Source organism: Micromys minutus (genome assembly GCF_963924665.1).
Source record: "Micromys minutus genome assembly, chromosome: 1".
Classification (NCBI taxonomy): domain Eukaryota; kingdom Metazoa; phylum Chordata; class Mammalia; order Rodentia; family Muridae; genus Micromys; species Micromys minutus.
This window is the reverse complement of record NC_137969.1, coordinates 245,467,458-245,490,306: the sequence shown is the minus strand read 5'-3', so window position 1 is coordinate 245,490,306 and position 22,849 is coordinate 245,467,458. Positions and strand designations below refer to the sequence as shown.

At 40.5% G+C, this 22,849-nt stretch overlaps 1 protein-coding gene across 1 annotated transcript in view; it reads left to right on the top strand.

The window, feature by feature from the left end:
• The window catches only part of BTBD7 (BTB domain containing 7), an 81,394-nt gene extending 59,797 nt beyond the window's left edge, over positions 1–21,597 (top strand). The window contains exons 6-11 of the mRNA XM_080940756.1: positions 3,595–3,755; positions 8,303–8,446; positions 10,037–10,226; positions 12,135–12,313; positions 14,417–14,866; positions 16,581–21,597. Coding sequence (XP_080796882.1) covers positions 3,595–3,755; positions 8,303–8,446; positions 10,037–10,226; positions 12,135–12,313; positions 14,417–14,866; positions 16,581–17,399 — 1,943 coding nt within the window. The 3' untranslated portion in view covers positions 17,400–21,597. The remainder of the gene's footprint in view (positions 1–3,594; positions 3,756–8,302; positions 8,447–10,036; positions 10,227–12,134; positions 12,314–14,416; positions 14,867–16,580) is intronic.
• The last annotated feature ends 1,252 nt before the right edge of the window (positions 21,598–22,849 follow it).

The following is a 22,849-nucleotide window of genomic DNA, read 5'->3' as shown; positions in this document are numbered from 1 at the left end:
TTTTGTGTTAATTTACCATTAAACCCTTTAAAAATTGTTTTTAGATTTATTTATAAGTATGTTTGCCTGCACATATATATGTGTACTATGTTATTTCTGGTGCTGGAAGAGCTAAGAAGTGGGCATCAGATCCCTGGAACTAGAATTATAGATGGTTGTGAGCCTCCATGTGGACACTGGGACCCAAACCTGGGTCATCCTCAAGAGCAGTTAAGTACTCTTAACTGTTGAGCTCTCTCCTATGTTGCTACTTAAGTAGTAGAGGAAGAAGCAGTCCTTCTATTTTTTTTTTTTAATTTACTCTTCTATGATCTTCTAAGGCCTTTGACATTTTCTCAAATTTGAAAATTTTTAACTACAAAGCTATTATAATTAATATAGAAGGATTTCTGAATAGCAACATATCCATTCTCATTTATAGATTTCAGTATTTGTAAGTTTATCAACTTACTAAATTTATTTGTAACCTCAATTCTTTTCTTCCTTTTTGTTTATTCTCTCTGCAGTTTCCCCTCCCACAAGTCTCTCCACCACCAACCTCCCTTTCCCCCAGATCCAACCCCTGACTTTATCTCCCCTCAGAAAAGAGCAGGCCTTCCAGGGACATCAACTAAATATGACATAACAAGCTACAGGCACATGTTATCACATCTAGGCTGGATGAGGCAACCCAGTAGGAGGAAAAGTATCCCAAAGGCAGGCAAGAGAGGCAGAAATAACCCCTATTCCCACTGTTATGAATTCCTCAAGAACACATAGCTACACAACCATAACATAAATGCAGAGGACCTAAGTCAGACCCCTATAGGCTCCCTGATCTCTGTGAGCCCACTTGAATCCCAGTCAGTTGATTCTATAGGGCATGTTCTTGTGGTGTTCTTGATCCCTCTGGCTCCTCCAATCCTTCAACTCCCTCCTCCGTAGCACTCCCCAAGCTCTTGCCTAGTATTCTTTGGGTTCTGCATCTGCTCCCATCAGTTGCTAGATGAATCCTCTGGTCTCTCTCATGTTGATTATGCTAGGCTCTGGTCCCAGCACATTGTACAGTAACCTCAAATCTTTATTCACACATTTTCAGTGCTGTTTGTGGACATGACAGAGTGGCAAGACAAGAACTAAATTCTCAGCCGGAATGGTAGCTTAATTTCTTAAACTGATGCATACTCTTAATCCCAACACTCCAGAGACAGGTGGATCTCTGTGAGTTGAGGCCACCCTGGTCTACAGAGTGAATTCTAGGATAGCCAAGGCTGCACAGAGAAACTCTTTGTTCAAAAAAAACAAAATTAAATTCTCAAGCCAGGTGTAGTTATGCACACCTTTGAAGGCAGAAGCAAGTAGAACCGAGTTAAGAGACAACCTGGTCAGCCCAAAGACTAAGACACTGATTCTTTGCCTTGTTTTCAGATCTACTGTGAACACCTTCCTTTTCATAGTGTACCTAATTCTTTTTTAATGAAAATTTTTAGATTTATTTTATGTGTATAAGTATTTTTGCCTAAACCTATATATGCTTACAAATGGTTGTGAGCCAGTATGTGGGTACCTCAGTCCTCCTCTGCAAGAGCAGCAAATACTCTTCAACCAATGAGCTGTCTCTACACCCCACCTAATAAGTTTTTACCTTTCAGTTTTCTCATTCATGATCTTAGTTTAATATGGTTGTCAAGTGAAATGCTAAAGTGTCTTGGACTCTGAAATGTATGTTCTATTATGGAGACAATAGAACATGTTTGATAATCTTCGTTGAGGCATGAGTTACAGCACTATTGGCCATGAGCTCGATGTTAATATGTGTTAAGTTGCCTTTAAACAGAAGCACACAGTTATTAGGTCTTGACGGGTTAGCAAAATGATGGTGTCCAGAGGCTCACAGAAAACTAACCTTTAGGAGAAGTGTTTAATTTAGTGTGTGTGAATTGTGTACAGCATAACTACCACACACACACTGTGAATATTAACTGCCTAGTTACTGGAGTCCATTGGTATGCTCATTGGTACAGGTCAATGAGGAAAGGTTGGAAGATCATATTATTTGAGCAGGTAAAAAAAAATTTCAAGGATAAAATTTTCTTTGAAGTAGTTTTGGGAGTTATTGAGATGGTTCAGTAATTAACAGCACTTGTTTCTCTTCCAGAAGTCCCAGGGTTCAGTTCCCAGAACCTAACATGGTTGCTTACAACACCTCTGAGGGCACTGGACATATGTGGTGCACAGACATACTTGCAGGCAGAACAGCCATATACATTAAAAACAAAAATAAGCAAATAGATGAAATAGGCTCAGATAAAGTTAAAATGTAAGGTTCTCCTGCAAGAGTAAGAAAGGCAAACTTAGCCATTCTTTAGATGATTGTACCCTTGCTTTTGAAGGTTTTGTAAGACTTTACATAAACACAAGATGCCAGTACTTTAAAAACAAAAAGTCAGTGATAGTGACTTGTCTTGCATACTGAGACGTAGATTTTACCCTCAACTACAAACATACAAATTGTTTTCTCTCTATATATATTTCCTCACATGATTTTAGAAAGATGTATTTGCTTATAAAATGTGGGCTAAGTGTGATGATGCATGCCTTTGATACAGACAGACAGATTTCTGTGAGTTTAAGGCCAGTCTAGTCTACCCTGTGAGTTCAGATACAGTCAGGGCTATGTAGGGACACCATGTCGCAAAAGACTGGCACTGTTATTACCAACAATATAGAGCATATTTGTTATAAAAATTATCAGATCTTAAGTAAACCATATAGCCCCCTACATTAAAGTTGTAATTAAATATTTCCAAAATTTTATAATTTTTTCATACCTCGGTGTCATAAGCACACATATTTTTCTTTAGATCTTCTTGGTATATCAATATCTAATGAGCAGAAGCTTTATGTCTTGCTCAGAACAGAAAACTGACATGTCAAATACTAAATATTAACCTGTGTGCAGTAACATTTCCATGTTGTGGAAGCTTAGACGATTAGAACTAGGTAAAATGTACATTCGATTTTGCTCCTTTGGGTGCAGGTGATTGATATGTTATTATCATTAAATGTAAGTAGCCTGGGTTGGGCATGGTAGAACATGTCTGTAATCCCAGAATTTAGGAAATAGGGGCAAAAGGATCAGAAGTGCAGACTCATCCTTGACAATTAACAAATTGGAAGCCAACCTGGACTACTTGAGATGCCCTCTCTCCCCTTCTCATACATGATTTCATCACTTGAAGTAGCATATGCAGTGCATTGTGCCTCTTACATTAAAAACTGGTCATAACCTTGGTATTAACAGATTGTCACTTTTCTTACTTTGAGTTACTGTACATAAAGAGTCACGTACAGAAGTCATAAAGAATGTTCCTGTATTGTAGACACTGTACTTTCTCTCTGTCCAGAAACTTGTGTACTAATTTAAACTTATTTACAACTTTTTTTAAAAGCTGATATTCTTACGTGCAATGTCTGGTACTAAGTGTTTACATAATAGAGAGGAAAACAAGGCTGTCCCTAGGACCAACAAGATGGCTGGGTGTGTAAAAGAGCCTGCTACCCAAGCCTGATGACTTATGTTTGACTGAAGGCTTTTCCTTTTCTGTTTCATAGAGCCAAACTTACTGAGTGGCACTGCACACAGTGTGAGCAAAAGAGGTGTGAGAAGAAGAGACCTGGACACAGAAGAGCTGAGGGAGGCCCTTTCTTCTCTCTTGCCTTTTGTGCGGATTGAACACATCTTACCTATAAACAGCGAGGTCCTAAGTGATGCAGTAAGTTTATTTCTTCTTTCATTATGTTCAGGAAAGGAAAAGTGCCAAGCTTACCCTGCTTTAATCTTTTAAATAATTTTTCCTACTAGCAAATGACTCGAAACTAGACTTTCAGAGGACAGAAACAAATGTCTGATACTCCTAGGCACAAAGGCCAGTAGAGGGCATCAGAACCCTGTGAGCTAGAGTTACAGGTCTTTACAGGAAACCTGGCTGGTTCTATGGATGTTGAAACTAAACTAAACTGCAGTCTTTAGGATTGCTCTTGAGCCATCTAAATGGTTTTTTAACTAGCAGAATTGCTTAAATTAATGAATATAATATAAACTCTTATATATTTTATAAAGTACCTTAAAATTATTATAAACACAATTTTTCTTTATCAAGGTTTTACATAACAGTTATACATATATACAGTGTAATGTAATGAATGCTTTCAGAGCAATTATGTATAATGTGATGATTAAATTTGCTTAATTAGCCTACCTACCACCTTAAATGTTTGCTTTATTAAGATTTGTTTTATTTATCTGAGTACACTTCAGCTGTCTTCAGACACACTAGAAGACTGCATCTATTTTTTGGTGATTCAGTTGTGATACATTGTATATTTTCATAAATTGATGTGTTTCTTCTAGATTATACAGTTTGTTGGCATATGTATTTCTTATAATGATGTTCCATTTTATTTCTGTGGAATCAGTTTAGTTTAATCTTTTTTTTTTAGTTTTCTGTTTTTTAAGGCAGAGTTTTTATGTAACATTTCTGGCTGTCCTGGAACTCAATTATAGACCAGGCTGGCCTTGCACTCACAGAGATCTGCCTTCTCCTGCCTCCTGAGTGCTAAGATTAGGGGTGTGTGCTACAACACCTGGTGCTATTTTAATTTTTTTTTCTTACTCTGGCTGAGGTTTGTTAATCTTTTATTATTTTTTCAAAAGACCAACTCTTGGGCTGGATAGATAACCTAGACAAGTTTTTGCTCTGTTTTTTAATATTCTTGATTGCTTCTAATTGATTCTAAATTGTTTAGAAACCATTCCTAGAGTTCTTCAAAAAAGAGCACAATGAAAAAAACAGTAACTCTTTTAGACTTAAACATATTTTTATGCTAATAAAAGCAAGTAAGGCAAAAAGTAGCTTAGAAAAAGCACACCGATTAATTGTCATCAATAAGTATGGTACTCTATTAGCTCCTTAGCAAAACAGAGAAAATATATTTTGTTGCACGAGAAACTGGTTTTTGTTAGAGGACCTCATGAGGCCCAGACCCTCCCCTGAAGATGTATTGGTAGCTAATGGTTGCTAGGGGGAGAGGAAGTTCTTCAGAGATACGGCTGCTGTTAAGTCATTTATGCTCCATGAAATTGCCCCACATTCATGTTCATGCAGGCAGCCCTGTTTAAATTCAGTAGTTTGAAAAAGACATGAAAATAGAGTTTGTTGAGAAGAAGATGAGAGAAGGTAACCGAGGGTTGACAAAACACAAAATACATTATATACATGTCAAAGAACTGTAAATATGTATGAAATCTTTAAAGGATTAGTAAGTAATACTAATATTGTGGGGTCCAGGAGTCACCCCACAAACCACACAAACACCGATCTCTGCTAAACCTCAGAATGTTTTATTGTTCGCACATTCCAAGACTGATCGACCAGAGCCAACAGCTCAAAGTTGTGCACTGGACATTTCTCAGGGCCAACTTATAAAGGCTAAAACCACAAAACCATAATGAGCTTATACACAAGTGTTGGAAGTACCGCCTGGTGGTCGACCCTGACTCAAGCCATTTTAGACATGACAGTTCTTATTGACCTTTAATTTAATGAACTCTACATGAAGCTTATAGTTGTGAATTTTCTTAAGATTAACAAACCTCATAACGTACAAAACATAACAGGGTATGTGGGTCAGCAAGGTCAGCATGACTCTGCTCTGACTCAAGTTATTTTTCTGCATCACTGACCAGCAGGCATATAACAACAATAGAAAATAGCTGGCAGGCATGGAACAAAATCTTTAAAAAAAAAAAAAGAATTTATGGACTTTTTAATAGAAAAATACTGTTTGCTAGTAGTTACATGAATACAAAGAGTAATTTATTTATTCGAAGGAACCCATAGCTTTAAAGTATTGCTACTATCCTAGGTATGAAGTACAAGTAACAATTTTGTTATTGTGGTTTCTTTAAGAAACACAGAAATAGTATAAGAGTATGTTCCTGTTTTAATCCCAGGTGAGGGGATATGAGGCTGCTTCACAGCAGCTGACTATGACTTGCCTCATGCTCTAGCAGAGGTGTAGTTTTTACCAGCTGCAAATATCTGCAATCATGTGACATTTGGGATTCTGAGGGCTTTTCACAGGGTATATAAATTCCAGCTCTCCAAGCAGTGGGATGGATTATTGGTTGGTAGTTAGTTGCTGTTGGTCATGGTTTGTTAAGTAGTCCTATGCAAAGAAGGAACAAGAAGAAATTACATACACTGCTTGCCCCAAGGTACTCAATGCCCCTAATCAGCAGGAAGTAGTATAATAATGTCACTCCCTTTCCAACCCTTGACTTTATACAAGGATCACTTTCCTTTCCACTCTGTCCTTTTTTTTTCTCCTATCTAGCATTAGGGTGTTAAAAGTGTGGTGAAGGGTGGAACAAACCCCACAAAGTAGCCAAAGACCTGCTACTGGGAAATACAGTGGCACCTTGGTAACACTTGATTGGAGCAGTCTGAGGGACAGCAATTAGACATGTTGTTAAGAGCCATCAATATATTCATACTCTTTGGTCTTGTCTTTGCTTCTTTCAAATGCTCTATTAGGAATAAATGTGTGCATGTGTGTATATATAAGCAATCAGATACTTAGTATTATTTAAATGTTTAGAAGTATCCTAAATTTTAATAACACTGAAAATAAGACTATATGACTGTTCAAGAGAATATTTTACTGCCTTGAATAATAGTATAAAAACTATTACAGAACTAAGCAGAATGGTGCACTCCTTTAATCCCAGTGCTCCAGAGGCAGGTGAATCTCTTGAAGTTTGAGGCCAGTTGGTCAAGTAGAGTTCCAGACTGGCATCATTAGACCATGCCTCAAAAACTAACATAACAATATGAAAAATGCTAATGATAAAGCTTTTTAAAGGATATAAAAGTTGGGCATGATAGCACATGCCCTTAATCCCAGCACTCCAGAGGCAGAACATATCTCATGAGTGTTAGGCCAAACAGGACTGCATGGTGAGAACTGGTCTCAAGAAAGACATGGTGGCTTAAGTCTTTAGTCTTAGCACACAGAAGGCAGAGGCAGATGGATCTCTTGAGTTCAAGGATAGCCAGGACTACACAGAGAAACACTGGCAGGGGGTGAGGGGAGTTTACAATATATCAGTAGAATCATAGTTATAATGATTTATTATTTTTATCTTTTCTCTACCTTTTAAATACTATGATATGTTTTATTAATCTAAAGTAATTTAAGCTAATGGGTCAGGTAGACATTATGCTTAAAAGAAGTAGTAAACTTGGGGAAATACTTTTTGGTTCTATTTAAAACTCTAGATTCAAACCAGATTAATTCCTATTTTGGTTTTGTTTTGTTTCCTGCACAGGGTAATCTGTAGATCAGGCTAGCCTTGAACTCAGAGATCTGCCTGCCTCTGCCTCCTGAGTGCTGGGGATAAGGATGTGGACCACTACCCCAAGGCAGATTGATTCTTGTATTCTGTTTAGAAAAGTATTGTAGGACATTGTTTAGGAACTATGTACTTTTTGTTCTTAATTTCATTCTTAGCCTAGTATAGATTTGCTTGTGACTATGTGTTGCTGTGTTCTCTTGGTGCTGCTAGCGCACACCATGACAAGTGTTGCTTTCATTTACTCTTTACCATTACAGGAGGACCTAAGGGACTTATTTATGGGTTTCTAGCATCATTAAGGAAACCTTGGGATAACACTTAAAATTTTTAGTCTTGTGGCTCCCCACTTGCAGAACCACACAGCACCCCTACAGCGGGGCCCTTGAGGTTAATAAACAAGTCATCTGTGGTCACAGAGTTCACCATTGCTGCTACTAGGCCCACATCTAAAGTGTTTTCCCCAGTAAACTGAAAAGTGTTCAACATTTTCTGATTTGGGCTATTGGGGTTGGTGTCAGGTCACACTCCCTGAGAAGAGCGCCTACTATATAGTGTTTGTGCTGTAAGTTAGACCAACTCTATGTTGTATTGGGAGCAGAATAAACAAGGAAAAAATAATCAGTTTTTATCAAATTTTGTCCAAATTAGTCCAAATTAATAAATTTGTATTTATGTGTCTTTGTGAAATTATTAATCCTCTAGAGGAAAACAGTCAATTATGGTACATATTCTTTATTGCTGCTAAACATTTAAAGTACTGCTAAGGTTATATAACATTCCTAGACTCTTATTTAAATGGTGGTAATTTGTTTCATAGCTGTAATATTGATGTCTTACTAGTATTGTAGTGCTGCATATATCTTGTTTATATATTAAAAATATTTGTTCATTTTGTTTTTTAAGATAAAAAGAGGTTTGATCAGTACACCCCCATCAGATATGCTTCCTACAACAGAAGGGGGGAAATCAAATGCCTGGCTTCGGCAAAAGAATGCTGGCATATATGTTCGTCCGCGGCTGTTTTCTCCCTATGTGGAAGAAGCAAAGGTAATGAAAACATTGGAGGTAGCAGATGAGTTTATTACCAACCACATGCACAGAGATCCATTATTTAAAAGGGTCCCAGACATGTAGTAAAAGGGAAATTGAAAGTAAATTCTAGTTTGTTGGTTTTTTTCTGCAGTATTTAATGATCAAGGATGCTTTTAAAACTTAAGGTGCATTTTACCTCCATGCCTTGCAAATTGTTGTAGCTTCATGACAGACACAGCCCCATGCTTTCAGTCTGCAGGTTGGGAGATGACTAAAGCAAGCTGCTTTGCTTTCTGCCTCATAAACTAAGAGACATGTGATCTCTTGGATTAACCTGCCAGAATAGCTGCCTTTAAATTCAGTTTAGTTTTAGGGTAAGCACTTAAGCAAAGTTTCAGTCTTGCTAGTAGTAAATAGCAGGCCCTGTGTGTACTGTAATATAGAAAACTCTCTAAGAAAATAAAATAATGTGAGAACATAATACTGCTTTATTAGATGTGTTCACACACATAATTTTGGTGTGGAGTTTGAGAAACTAAGACTCTTTTAAATCACCAACAAGTTTATCTTTGGTGGTGGTGGTGATTGTTAGAGTAGTTCTCACTTTGTAGCCCTGGCTGGCCTCAAACTCGCAGAGATCTGCTTACCTGTGCCTCCAGAGTGCTGAGGCTAAAGGTGTGCCTCACTATACCTACCACAAAGCCAACACAGCCAATGTCCTTAACCACTGAGCCATTCAGCCACATATGCATGATGTCCATGCGGGCACATGTGCTATATAACATGTGAGTGGAGAGTAGAAGACAACCTTGTGAAGTCAGTCATTCTCCTTCCGCCACTACAGGGTTCCAAGGAAAGACGAGTGGTGGACATTTTAAGCAGATCTAAGACAGTAGAACAGCCCGGTGGTCAGGTCTGGCCTTTCTGATAAACACCCATTCTTTCTGCTTCCAGGCTAGTTAGCCACACCAGGTGTGGCACTGGGCCATTGCCTAAGACGAGGTCCTCCTCCCCCCAATAAATGTGGACAATGTTCATATATTACAGAGTTTGGGCCACTTTGCAGTGTAGTGAGAGAGATATACTGGAACTTACTTAACAAAATTGGGCTTGTTTATAGATTTGTTACGTAAACAGCAATAATTTTATATATATATATATAGTGTGTGTGTGTGTGTGTGTGTGTGTGTGTGTCCCCTTTTTGAGGACAAGGTCTTACTGTCTAGCCCTAGCTGTTCTGGAAATCACTATGTAGACCACACTGGCCTAGAACTCAAGACTTGCCTGCTCTGTGGTTAAAGTGCTGGGATTAAAGCTGTGCATTAGTGCCTGGCCTTATCGTCAGTATTTTGAGCAATTTTGTTTGATCTGATACTTAGCATATGTACACACTGTCTGTGATTTGTGTATAGTTCATTTCTGACCAGTTTATAGTCAAACTTTTTAGAAGATGATCTTTTCAAAATACATCAAAAAGAGAAGCACTTTGTCTTTTTACCTCCAATTTTAAACTTTATGAGAAATGATAGCCTTTATATGATGATGATGATCTTGCTGGAAATGTCATTTAAATGAAGGCTGATCAGTTCTGTTCCAATGTTCCAGTCGGTGCTGGATGAGATGATGGTGGAGCAAACAGACCTGGTGCGACTCCGAATGGTGCGAATGTCCAATGTTCCAGACACACTCTACATGGTCAGCAGTGCCATGCCCCAGTGCTGCCACGTGATCAGCCACCAGCAGATCAGCAGTAACCAGTCAAGCCCTCCATCAGTTGTAGCCAATGAAATTCCAGGTAAGGCAGTACCAGTTCTTTAGTTTGACCGTTGCGGGTTGAACTCACTCTTATGTGCGTTGAGTCTCCCCACATTTCAGTGCCCTTTGTGCAGTGTTCCATTATCAGATGCGTACTGTGCAGCAGAACCATTCCCATGAAGAATGACTGGTTAGAGGAATTGAGAGGTTTTTTTCTGTCATATTAGAACTGTTTGAAGCAGGCATGATGGCATATACCTGTCGTCCCAGACCCTAATCGGGAAAGTTGAGAAGATCCTGAGCTACATAATGAACCCATCTCTAAAACAAAACCTTCAGGGAGCTACTGCGCTGTCTCCTCTCCCAAATGCATTCCCGGTTCGCTCCTAGAGATCCTTTCACCACATCCAGATTTACTGGAGTTTGGGTTAGGGTTTGCCGGACCTTGATTTATAACTGTCATGTCCATGGACAGCGATGGCTAGTGGTCAGAAACTCAGGGCCAGCCTTCACCACTTGCCATTGCAGGCTTCAGAATATGTCTAACAGAGAATGGCGTTAACAGTAGTTCTTCTCTGCCTACAGAGCCATGGAGAGATAAGGGACATGGTAGGACAGCTTTTCATCACATTCACAGCTTTAGCTTGAACTGTTGTCTTTCATAAGTTGCTTTCATGTTTGGCTATTCTGTGTGTGTGTGTACTTATATGTACACTGGGTAACATTGTGAAAAGAGATTCTTTTAGACTGTGGTTTGCTCAGTATGCTTTCTTACAGAACGCAGGACTTCCAGCCCTGGGATGGCTCTACCCACAATGGGCCGGGCCCTCCCACATCAGTCAGTAATTGTGAAGGTGCTCTACTGGCTGACCCACAGTCCAAACATATAGAGAAATTTGCTCAGTTGAAGCTCTTGTGTCAAGTTGACGTAAAACTAGCCAGCACATTTGTGTTCGGTAGTTACAGAGTAATTGTCAGGGAGTCACAGCTCTGGTCTATTATCCCCTAGAAACATAACTCCATGGTAGACACAGAATGTATTTAAATTGTTTGCCTGTCATCTGTCAATACACTTCTAGTTTGTACCATTGAGCACCGGATTCTACTGTCAAGCCAGCTGTTTGTGTCATGGTATCTCTCACTTGCATGTGTTATATTCACCTGCCTTCTGCTCAGAAAGCCTTCCCTGCTTCCTTTGCTTGTCTACTTTCTAGAACCTCCTTGGTCAAAATTCTTGTCTTAAGGACTTTTCCCTGCCCTCAGTCAAGCCTGGGTGCTGCTTCTATTTGCTTACTTAGTTGACAGTGACTAAAGCCAGAATTTTTTTAGAACAGGGTTCATAATTTTTGTTTTGTAACTTTTTGCTTAACTGCCCAAGCACAACCCCCAGTGTTTGTCAGAACTCACAACCATAACCGTGATATTTTGTTTGGTGGGAAATAACAGCTAGGAGCACTGCCTCACTAAGATCTATCCTGGCCCTTCTGGTGAATACATTTGGAAGGCATGGATGTCCTCCACCTTCTGAAAAGAGTAGGTGCTTGGCTTTTTTGTTTTTGTTGTTTTGGTTCTTTTGGTCAGGGCTTCTCTGTGTAGCCCTTGACTATCCTGGAATTCACTCTGTAGAACAAGTGAAGCTGGTTTTGAACTTACAGCTCTGTCTGCCTCTTCCTCCTGAGTGCTGGGACGTACCAGTAGAGTTTTATTTGAGCTGTGGCTGGAAATGATAGAATTTAGGAGCTGTTGATTGTGTACTCAAGAGCTTTGGGGCCCAGAGAAAATTTAAAACCTTGGAAAATAATTGGAGATATATAAATTGAATATTTCCAGGAACTAAATACTATCTTTAAAAAGTGTCTCAGAAGATTCTGCTATAGCATATGTTTCTCCTTGTGCCTGCTGAGTATTCTTGCATAGCTCCGGAATTGTCCTGTCTTTCTCCTTGTAGTTCCTCGTCTCCTCATTATGAAGGACATGGTGAGGCGCCTGCAGGAACTGCGGCACACAGAGCAGGTGCAGAGAGCCTATGCGCTGAACTGTGGGGAAGGTGCCACCGTCAGCTATGAAATCCAGATCCGAGTGCTCAGAGAGTTTGGTCTTGCAGATGCTGCTGCAGAGCTCCTGCAGGTAGGACACAACACTGAGTTGGGCAGAGGGAGCCTGGAATGTCAGTCAGGTCACCTCAGGAGCCCTCAGCTGCTGCTTTTTCTTCCTGCTTGTTCCTTTGCAGCCTCTGCTGTCTTAATAGCCTGCAGGTTTCTCCTGATGAGAGCAGCCTAAGCACAGAGTTGGCTCCGCTGATTGTGATCTATTAAGTAGAGAAAGTCACTTACCCACACTGACATACGTCTCTTTCCTCCCTGTGCAGTGAAGACAGGATGTCATGTAAAGCTGTGTGCTTGAGGCCTAACAAGCATCTAGCAGGCAACTACTGCAGACTTCATTCTCAGGAGAGATCAGAGGGGGAGTAGAAAATGCTAAGCCTCACTGCCCATCTGGTCACTGCATTTCCAGTTTGACTCCTGTTATATACACTGATCATCCAGGTCTCTTGTTTCTTCTTTTTTTTTCCTCAGGAGTTGTTTTCAAACACAACCCAAGAACCATTTTAAAAAAGAAAAAAAAAAAAAACTTTTTTTTTTTAACCTAGCCAGAAAACACTAACCCTCATTTATAGTCATTGGATACAAAAAACAATAACATTAGTTTTACAATTAAAGTGGGCAAAACAGTGAATGATTTAGGCCTTATTTTACTGTTTGTTTCCATTAGTAAAGCTACACAATGAAATTTGAAATTTTTATTTTTTGAGATTATAATATAATCTCATTATTTTCCTTTTCCCTTTATTCCCTTTCTCATCCCTCCCATGGATCCCCTTTCTTCTGTTCTCGTTCAAATTCATAGCCTCTCTTTAATTATTATTGGGTGTGCGTATGTGTATTTTCCTGACTTTTTCAATACAACCTGCTCAGTCTATATAGTGTTGCTTGCATTATATGCTTCCAGAAATGACCATTTGGTATTGGATAGCCAATTGGTATCCTCTCCCTGGGGAAGAAGACTCTCTCTCCCACTCTCGGCATTCTTTAGTTACCTGTAGTTCTTTGTTTGAGGCTATGGCCTTACGATTTTTTTTCCCCGTGTTAGCCTGTCTATTGGCATCATCCTTCTTCAGGACTTTTTTTCCTTTTGCCATTTCAAATGTATTTTCTGGCTGAGTGTGGGGATCACATACTTCCAATCCTAGCAGGCAGATCTCTGAGCTGAAGGCCAGCCCAGCCAACATTGGGATTTCCAGGCCAGTGAGAACAATATAGTGAGACTCTGTCTTTACTTACACACACACACACACACACACACACACACACACACACACACACACACACACACACACACATATACATATATCTCCAAGTGGTGGTGGCATATGCCCACTTTTTTTTAATCCCAGCACTTGAAAAGCAGAGGCTGTTGGATCTCTGAGTTCAAGGCCAGTCTGGTCAACAGAGTAAATTTCACAACAGCCGGGGCTACACAGAGAAACCCTGTCTCAACAAAAACAAAACTCAAAAAAAAAAAAATCTTAATTTTATAAATTGTACAAAAACATTCTACATTTAATAGTATCCTAGTGTAACTCACTAATGCATAATGTGTAAGGAATAATGTTTTGTAGTAACTTTAGATGGATACAAGGGTGTTATATTAGAAACTTTCTAGAAAGATCCTTCCTTGGTTTCAGTTTTAATTTAGTTTCTTTAGCAATGGCATATTTGAATTACATTTACTACTAAAGTTTGGCTTTGTCATATGATCTTGCTAAAGATGCCTGAGATGCTCTGTGCTGCCTCCTGCACTCTGTCTCTTGGTACTACTGTCCCTTGGTACCTGACTTAATTCTTTCAACCTGTAAGTTTCCGGTTTTTAAGTCCAGTAAGGGTACAAGCATAAAACCAGATGAAGTGGCACACACATGTGATTCAGCACTTGGAATGCTGAGGATGGAAAATTGGGAGGTTTAGGCCACCTCTACTACATAATGAGTTAGAGACCAGCCTGTGCTATTAAAGGAAAAAGAAAACATGACACAACCAGGCATGGTGCACACATCTGTAATCCCAGCATAGGGAGGTTGAGGCAAGAGAGTCTGAAGCTCACCCTCAGTCATGAGTTCAAGGGCAGCCTGGGCTAAAATGCTAACTTTTCCTTTTTTATAATCTTTCTTAGAATCCTCACAAGTTCTTTCCTGATGAACGGTTTGGTGATGAAAGTCCGCTCTTGACAATGAGGCAGCCTGGGAGATGTCGTGTCAACAGTACGCCTACTGCAGAAACCATGTTTACAGACCTAGACTCTTTCGTGGCCTTCCATCCACCTTTGCCCCCTCCTCCCCCTCCATACCACCCTCCAGCTACTCCAATCCATAACCAGCTCAAGGCAGGCTGGAAACAAAGGCCTCCCAGTCATCACCCTTCTCGATCACTCTCTTACCCCTGTAACCACTCACTGCTTCACTCGAGAACTGCTCCCAAGCCTGGCCCACCCCCAGTCTATCTGCCAGGTGTTAAAGTAGCACCTCCCGACTGTACCAACACCACAGGTCTGGGGAGACAGACAGTTGCTGCTGCTGCTGCAGCTGCTGCCGCCTCAGCAGCAATAATCTCTGAGAAGCAAGTGGTAAGTCTGCACTTCTATAACTTTCTCTAAAACAGAGGTATAGGACCTTAGGAGGAGTTTCCTCAGCTCCAGGGATCCTGATGGGACTTAGCAACACCCAGAAGTGTTAACTGACTAGCTGGAAGTTTCTCTTCAGGAGATGGAAAAAAGAGGAGGGCAGGCATAGATAGGAGAGGCTTGAGGTGAGTAAGATGGCAGCAAGCAATGTCCTGCTGAGCCCTGCCAGCTAGCTGTAGCACAGTGATAAAACAGTGCACATGCACATTACCAGTGTTCAGATCTTCCATGCAAGTATGCATGTAGAATCTTCTGTTCTCCTAAGCACTATGACTGCTAGTATCAGTGTGTATGACAAAGCAAGGGTTTTCATCTGAGTTTTGAGCTTCTAGAGGTTGGACTTCTGTTTTATGTAATACATTTGAGAAAAACATCAATGGCTTCTAATTCTCCATACTCTGTCATGTGCTATCAAATACAATTCTCTTTAAAGATTATTTATTAATATATTCATTGATACAATCCTGACTAGTGAAAAATGCAAATAATATAAATTTCTAATAGAGCTAAGTTTGGTGACGCACACTTATAATCCCAGCACTGAGGTAGAAAGATGGATTCAACTTAGACATCTAGAAATAAAAATAGCTGGACATAGTGGTACATCTATAAATACCTGTGCACAAGAAGCAAAGGATGAGTATTGGTGCAAATCTCAGGCCAGCCAGGGCCACCCTCTCTCAAAGAACCAAACCACAATGGTGGAGATAGCTTTGTGTTCAGTTTTCTTGTGCAATTGAGAAGACCCAAGTTTGGTTTTCTTTTCTAATTAATCTTTTGTATGTATGATTGTGTTGCATGTATATATAGTCTGCATACCACATGCATACTTGATGCCCATGCCTGGTGTCCTTGGAAATTAGAAGAAGGTGTTGGATCCCCTAGAACTGATTACAGATAGTTGTGAGCCATCATGTGGGTGCTGGGAATTGAACAGGATGGGTCCTTTGGAAGAGAAGATAATCACTCTTAATCACTGAGCTATCTCTCTAGCCCCACACCTAAATTTAGATCCCCAGAATTTACATAAAAGCCAGGAGGGTGTGGGAGCCCACTTGGAATTCCAGCATCAGAAAGTTGAAAGGGATTCCCCAGACTAAGATGGCTAGCCAGGTTAACCATTATCAGTGAGTTAAGAGAGTCTGCCTTGGTTCTGCATAGTGACACACACCTTTAATCCCAGCACTGGAGAGGCATAGGCACAGGTATCTCTGAGTTCAGGGCCAGCCTGGTCTGCATGGGTTCCCGGATATCCAGGATACATAGACAGACCTTCAGAGGAGGGTAGGGTAAAAGAGAGAAAAGAGACATGGGTGCGCAGGGACGAGAGGGAGTAAGCAAATGATTAAATTACATCTCAACAATACAGTAAAATGTTTCATGGTGATTTCAAGTCATCTCAAAGAGAGTTGAGTGATAGAACTGTACTCTTAAGTTTTGTGTATAATGCAGAGTCATAGATACAGAACTGAAGAGCTACACAGTGCTAACAGTGATAGTCCCTTTAGGAGAGTGTAGTGGTTGGTATTGTTCTTGTGTATAGTTGTATTTCTAGGACTCCTAAACACAGTGATGTACTTTGTATTCTTGAAAGGATTTGAAAGAAATGTATGGATTTTTTTTTCTTTTTGATAATGCTCCTTTGTTTTTGTCTCAGTGTCCACAGCCTGTGCTGAATGATCTGATGCCAGATATTGCTATGGGGGTGTCTACACTGTCACTCAAGGACAGGAGGCTCCCAGAGCTTGCTGCAGACACAGAATTATGCCAAACAGTTTCCGAAGCAGGACCAGGGCCTCCCCAGCATCTCTCATGTATTCCACAGAGACATACACACACGTCTCGGAAAAAACACACACTAGAGCAGAAACCAGATGGTAGAGAAAATCAGCAGGAATACCCAGATCTCTATGACTTCTCGAATGCTGCTTGTAGACCTTCCACTCCTGCTCCTGGCAGACGCACTCCTTCCCCTTCTCATGGTAGATATTTTGGTCCAGACTTGTACAGCCACAGTAAGGCATCACCAAATGGCTTAAAGTCAGCTTACCTACCTGGTCAGACCTCTCCTAAAAAGCAGGAAGACACTCGGAGAGAATATCCACTTTCTCCTGATGGGCATCTACACAAGCAGAAGAATGAGCCCATACGCCTGGATGTTATTGAGCAGCCTCCCCAGAGGTCAGACTTTCCTTCGGCAGCCTCAGAAAATGCTAGTAATGGTCCTGCCCATGTCAGGGCACGAACTGCAGTGGAAACTGACTTGACTTTTGGGCTGACACCTAACAGACCTCCTTCCCATTCTGCATGTAGCTCTGAAGTTCTGGAAGAGCGATCCAGTAGAAGACTGACAGACAGTGAGTCCCTGGGCCACGGAGCTCAGAGAAATGCAGATCTGGAAAGGGACGATTCCATTAGCAGAGGAAGGAGGTCACCAAGCAAGCCAGACTTCCTCTACAAAAAGTCTGCCCTCTGACGTAGCTTCCGAGTCTGTGCCTGAGATGTGAAACACCCTGTCTTATGATGTAACCCAACAACTTACTGACCAGTTTGTCGGTGCCAGCTCAGTTTCACATTTTATCCTAGCTTGTGTGTGTGTATGTATATTTTTATTATACATGGCATGCTAAGAGAGTTGTTTTGAATGCTGCATATGTCTTTTGTGTTTGGCAGTTGTGTGGGGAACATCTTAGAGAGCAAGCAGGCTGGCACTTCCTCTTCTTGACTAACTGCACTTGTGCATTTTATTTGTACTGATTTTATAACAGTGTGTTAAACTTTATTGCTACATTTAAAGGACTGTATTTTCATACTCTTTGCATTTTACCTATCATCTACCAATTTCCATGTGCATTGGGTTGCACACTAAGATGTATTTTCTTACAAAATAGTTGTGTTTATTTTTTAATTATAGAAATTCCAAAGAACAGCACATCAAACGCTCCTCTCTTTTTTGGTGATTGTTTCAGTTCAGAAATCTTCCTGCTCAGTCTCCATAAATCCAATGTTATTCTTTTTTGTAAGTCTTGAAAGCCAGTCTTCATTCCCCACAGCAGAAGTCCAGGTCTTAATGTTTTTTGACTCAGTAAAGAACAAGGAGGAAAACCTTGGTGTTCAGCCTGTGGCTGCTGTGTAATTAGTGTGGGTTTTGTCGGGAACCCTATAGGTTTTGGAGTAGAGTTATTCACTCATTCAAATGGCTTAAGGGAATCAGACTTTAGTATTAAACAACAGTAGAGCTGGGCTTGGTGAGCATGTGCACACCTTTAATCCCAGCACATGAGAGGCAGAGACAGCCAATCAGAAGTTCGAGGCTACATAGTTAAGTTCAAGATTAGGCTGGGTATGTGAGCCCTGCCTCAGAAAATAAAATGAAAAAACAGTAGCGGAGATGGTGATATCACACACAGGGCACAGTGACAGGGTGTCTGGCTCTGCATGTGACTCACTACACTGGGGAAAATGACTGCCTTTGGTTGTCTTGCATTTTGTGGAAAAACAAAAAACAAAAGGGCTTCAGTCTTCTGTGTGTCGTTTGGTATTTGTGATCATACGTTTTTCTTAATACTGTCACTATGTCTGAATTTTGGTGTCTTCTATAAAGTTGTATAATGCATAGTGCTTTACCACCAAAAGCGATTTCGTTTTCAGAAAAACACTACATGTCCTACTTGAACTCTACCAGAGATGCTGGTTTGGTATTTACTGAATCACTTAGCACGTGGGTTCGATCATGACCCCTTTGCTTGGAAGGGTAATGTGTGAGCTAAGGACTGTTTTTGTTTGTTTTTTGTATTTTCTTACTTTCCAGTGTAAATATATTAGTATTTAAGTTTTTAAATCACTTCACCATTTGAACATTCATTTTTGTATTTTTATAAACATACACAGCCGTAGCACCTAGAAGAAAAGAGACTTCCCGAACATTCTGTATGGAAAAGATATTTGGGAACCTCTTCTCTGTGCGTATACATATAACTAGAAATCACTTACACTCACTCTAAAACTATGCAGGGCTAGGGAGCCTTCAACAAGCTACCGGAGAAGTGAATTGCACGCACTTTGAAGTAAATAGATTTCTGTTGGGTATCAGCAACTCTGATTTCTCCTGCAACTGTAGTTTCTCTTCTGATCTCTTCCTTCTTTACCCTGTGGATGTACACTCAGGAATGATCTGACATTTAAACCATCCTAACAGTACATAATCCCATAGATGGGAACATGCCCATCTCTTTACCCCGCAATTGCTGCCACTGGTTCTGTTGCCTGACTACTTAGCTCATGAGTCCAGCTGGGGACTGTGGCTGACCCCGGAAATGGGTATCCTAAGCTTGCAGGCTTGGACAGGGCACACATCTGTTGTAAAGTGGGCTCAGGCTCCTTTTTTTTTTTTTTTTCCTTAAAGTAGAAAACCACAGGGCTCTGCTCATCTTTAAAAGTGGTATCTTTTGAAGCAGCCTTAGGTTGCAGAAGCAAAAGCAATTCTGTTCCTGCCTGTTTCTGGGACCTAGTTGTTTGATGTAGTTTGAGATTGTTCCAGATCAGACTGTACTGTGCAGGTGCTGCAGAGAATCAAGTATATCGAAGCTTTCTCACCTTTGACAGGTTTTGTTTTTTAACATTTTACGACCATTGATCTCACTTTTTTTTTTTTTTTTTTTTTGAAAATTTATTAAATGTGCTCTCTAATCCACATGGTGTAATTGTAAGCGTAAACTGGCACTGTTTGTAGTCTTATTTAACTTATAAGCTTTGTTTTTAGTGACTTAGTAGGTTACATGGCCAAACCGTGTGTATAGAGGGAAATCTTGCTTTAATCTATGGGATTGTGGGCTGGTGTGACCTGCAGAAAGAAGATAAACAGGTGTGGTGTTGTGTGTGATAGGATAGGTGTTCATGGGAAGTTAGACTGTGTGCCTCTGGCTGTGAAGCATCTATGAAGTTTCTTAATGCTGTACTTACAGATGTGAAGTGTGAATAGGGTTGGTCTCAGAAAAGAAGGTATTTATGTATAATATAAACCTTGGGCCACAGGAACTTGTTTTTCTCTTAGTATAGAAAGTTAATAACCAAATCACAAAAAAAAAAAAAAAAAAATCCCAGATCTCCTTTTGAGGCCAGGGACAATCAGGCCGTTCGGACAATCACCATTCCAGTCCCACTGAGTGCTGAGGCTGGGGAGCCACCACTTTCAAGACGCTGTTGATCTTTTTCTCGTATTTTTAAAAAATAACATTTAAGGTTGCCTGTGGCTCATAAGGAAAAAAAAATAAAACCATTCGAAACAGATCCTTAAATTTCCATGCACCATCTCCCTTTTACATTCCTCCGTTGGCTTTATTCATTAGTGCTGTCCCTAGGTCTGAGCTAGCCGGCCATTTCAGCAGCCATTGGGCTTTTAGGGCTTATAGTGTTAAATATATGTCTTCTGCATCTTATATAACTCAACCTAATCTTTGACTTTGCTTCCTCTTAGGCTGTTCTGTTAGGTTTCAGATGTTTTGTTAACATTTGCCACCCTTTATTTCATTTTCCTTTGTTGTTGACCTTAATGGCAGTGGGTACAGGTCTTGTACATTTGAATGAGACCGATGTCACACAATGTAATCTGATTGAGGCCATGTGGGCCAGCTGGGCCGAAGCTGGAGGATCAACACTCCCTGTCTACAAGGAGATATGTCTTCATAGTACTAAACTTTCCTTTTAAGGGAAAGATGCTTTTCATGAAGTTTGCATATGACCATTGTTTTGCAATGATAAGGCATTTACATGTTTCTTTGGGCTGAGTTAAGCTCTTTGTAGTCAAGACTATTAATGCCGCAGTGATGGGTGCTATCCCCGGGTCTGCAGTGGTTCACAAAGTCTACCATGTAGTTACTTTCAAGCCTCATTCAGATAATCTTGCTAAGAGCTATTCTGCACGTCCTACAGGTGTTTGACCATCCTCTATCCACACTGCTTGGAACAGTGCTCTAATGTGTAAGTGCTTCTGTCCCATCAGTTGTACTAGCTGTCATGTGGTTATTGTCTGGGCAAGTCTCTTGATTTTGTTTTCCTTAAAAACTATATCTATGACTGTACCAATCTTCTGTGTTCAGAATATTATAATGCTGCGGCCATTTTTATAGAACGACTGCAAGTTTGTCCTGGAAATATCTTCTGGAAGAGTCCTCAGGTGTGCCTGCACAGACTGTCTGGGTAGTCGCTGGGGAATTCTGCTCTTAGATGAGGCGGCTGACAAACCTGAGGTTCCTGAGCTCCCCTTGCTGTCGTGTATGTGCCACATCTGCCTCCACCACTGCGTTTCTGTGGTCGTGCTGTTAATGGTAAAGTCAAGTGCCTTCAATGCTAAAGGCTCAGAAATCTTTCTTAAACTGATTTCATGTCCTATGCAAGTGTTTTTACAACCTGCATAACCAGTACTTTGTAAAACTTGTTTACGCTTCAACTGTACATAGTGTTTTTTAAAGAAATATATAGTATTTTTATTTAGGTACCTCCAAACTTGAATTCGTCTGTGTGAAACATTGTAAACGATACATTTCTCTTTTGAGTATCATCACAGTTGTACAGAGGTTTTCACTGGTTCTATTTTTCTACTGTTACTGATAAGCATGTAACACTGACTTTATCCTACATATAGTTGGCATTTCAAATAAATGGCTTGTATAGAACCTGCTGAGTTGGACATAGTCTGTTCTAGCCTACAGCATTTGGTCTCCATCTACAGAATAAGATAAAATAAGGTGTATGTGACAATTCTCCAGTGTTTTACAGGGCTGCCCTGAGGGCTACTGGTAGTAATAGAGTGGGGAGACCTGGGATTATAGTCTCACTCTCTGCCTCTCTTAAGGGTCTTTCTTGGAAGCCCTGGCTGACCTAAAACTATGGAAACAATACTAGCCTCAAACTCAAAGATTCCCCTGCTTTTGCCTCCTGAGCGTTGGGATTAAAGGTGTGTGCCTATTTTCCCTGCTTGCTTTTTAAAAAATATTTAATGTATGAGTATATATGAGTACATTGTAGCATGTGGTGTAGTCTTCATACACACCAGAAGAGGGCATCAGACCCTATTACAGATGGCTGTGAGCCACCACATGGTTACTGAGATTTGAACTCAGGACCTCTGGAAGAGCAGTCAGTGCTCTTAACCACTGAGCCATCTCTCCAGCCCTGCTTGCTACTTTATTGTGCCATTGTATACTGGCTCTTTTTTCAGTGGGGGTCAGAGTTGGGAATTTGGCCTTGGGTATGCTAAGCCCATGCTCTGCTATCAAGCTAAACCCATCAACCCCTGCTCTCATTTATTTGGGGGTGAGCACACACACCACATAGAGCTTGTGGAGATTGAGGACAACTTAAGAGTCAGTTCTCTCCTTCCACTGGCACCCAAGCTCCACAACAAACATCTTCACCCACTCACCAACCATGGCTAAGTTTTCACATGACCCATATTACCTCTTCAAATTAGAGGAAAAAGACTAAATACTACTTTACTTCTGAAATCATTTTCATCTACTGTTGTTTTGACTCAAGTGATGCCTGCATCACTCCACCCCATCCTCCATGCTAATTCTTTCTGCCACTAAGGAGCACTTGGACATCTTCATTTAATGGTCACACATTCTCAGCACTGAGCAGTTATAGGTCTCTGCAGTAACTGAGTGCAGCACTCATGTCTGACCAGAAACCTAGGAATGTACAGGCCATTTGACAGGTACAGTATGTCCATCTGCTGCTGTTCCTTGGTCAGGATGCCTGGCACATCATTAGCCCAGTTTCCAGACTGCCATCCCCTACTAGAAATACAGAACCAAATGATTTGAAACACTTGGTAGTTTCTAAAGCTTGGGTCCCTTTTCTTGGCCATCCTATCCAGACTGCTAGTAACTTGCTGCATTCCTGGCTTACACCCAAGGGCACCTT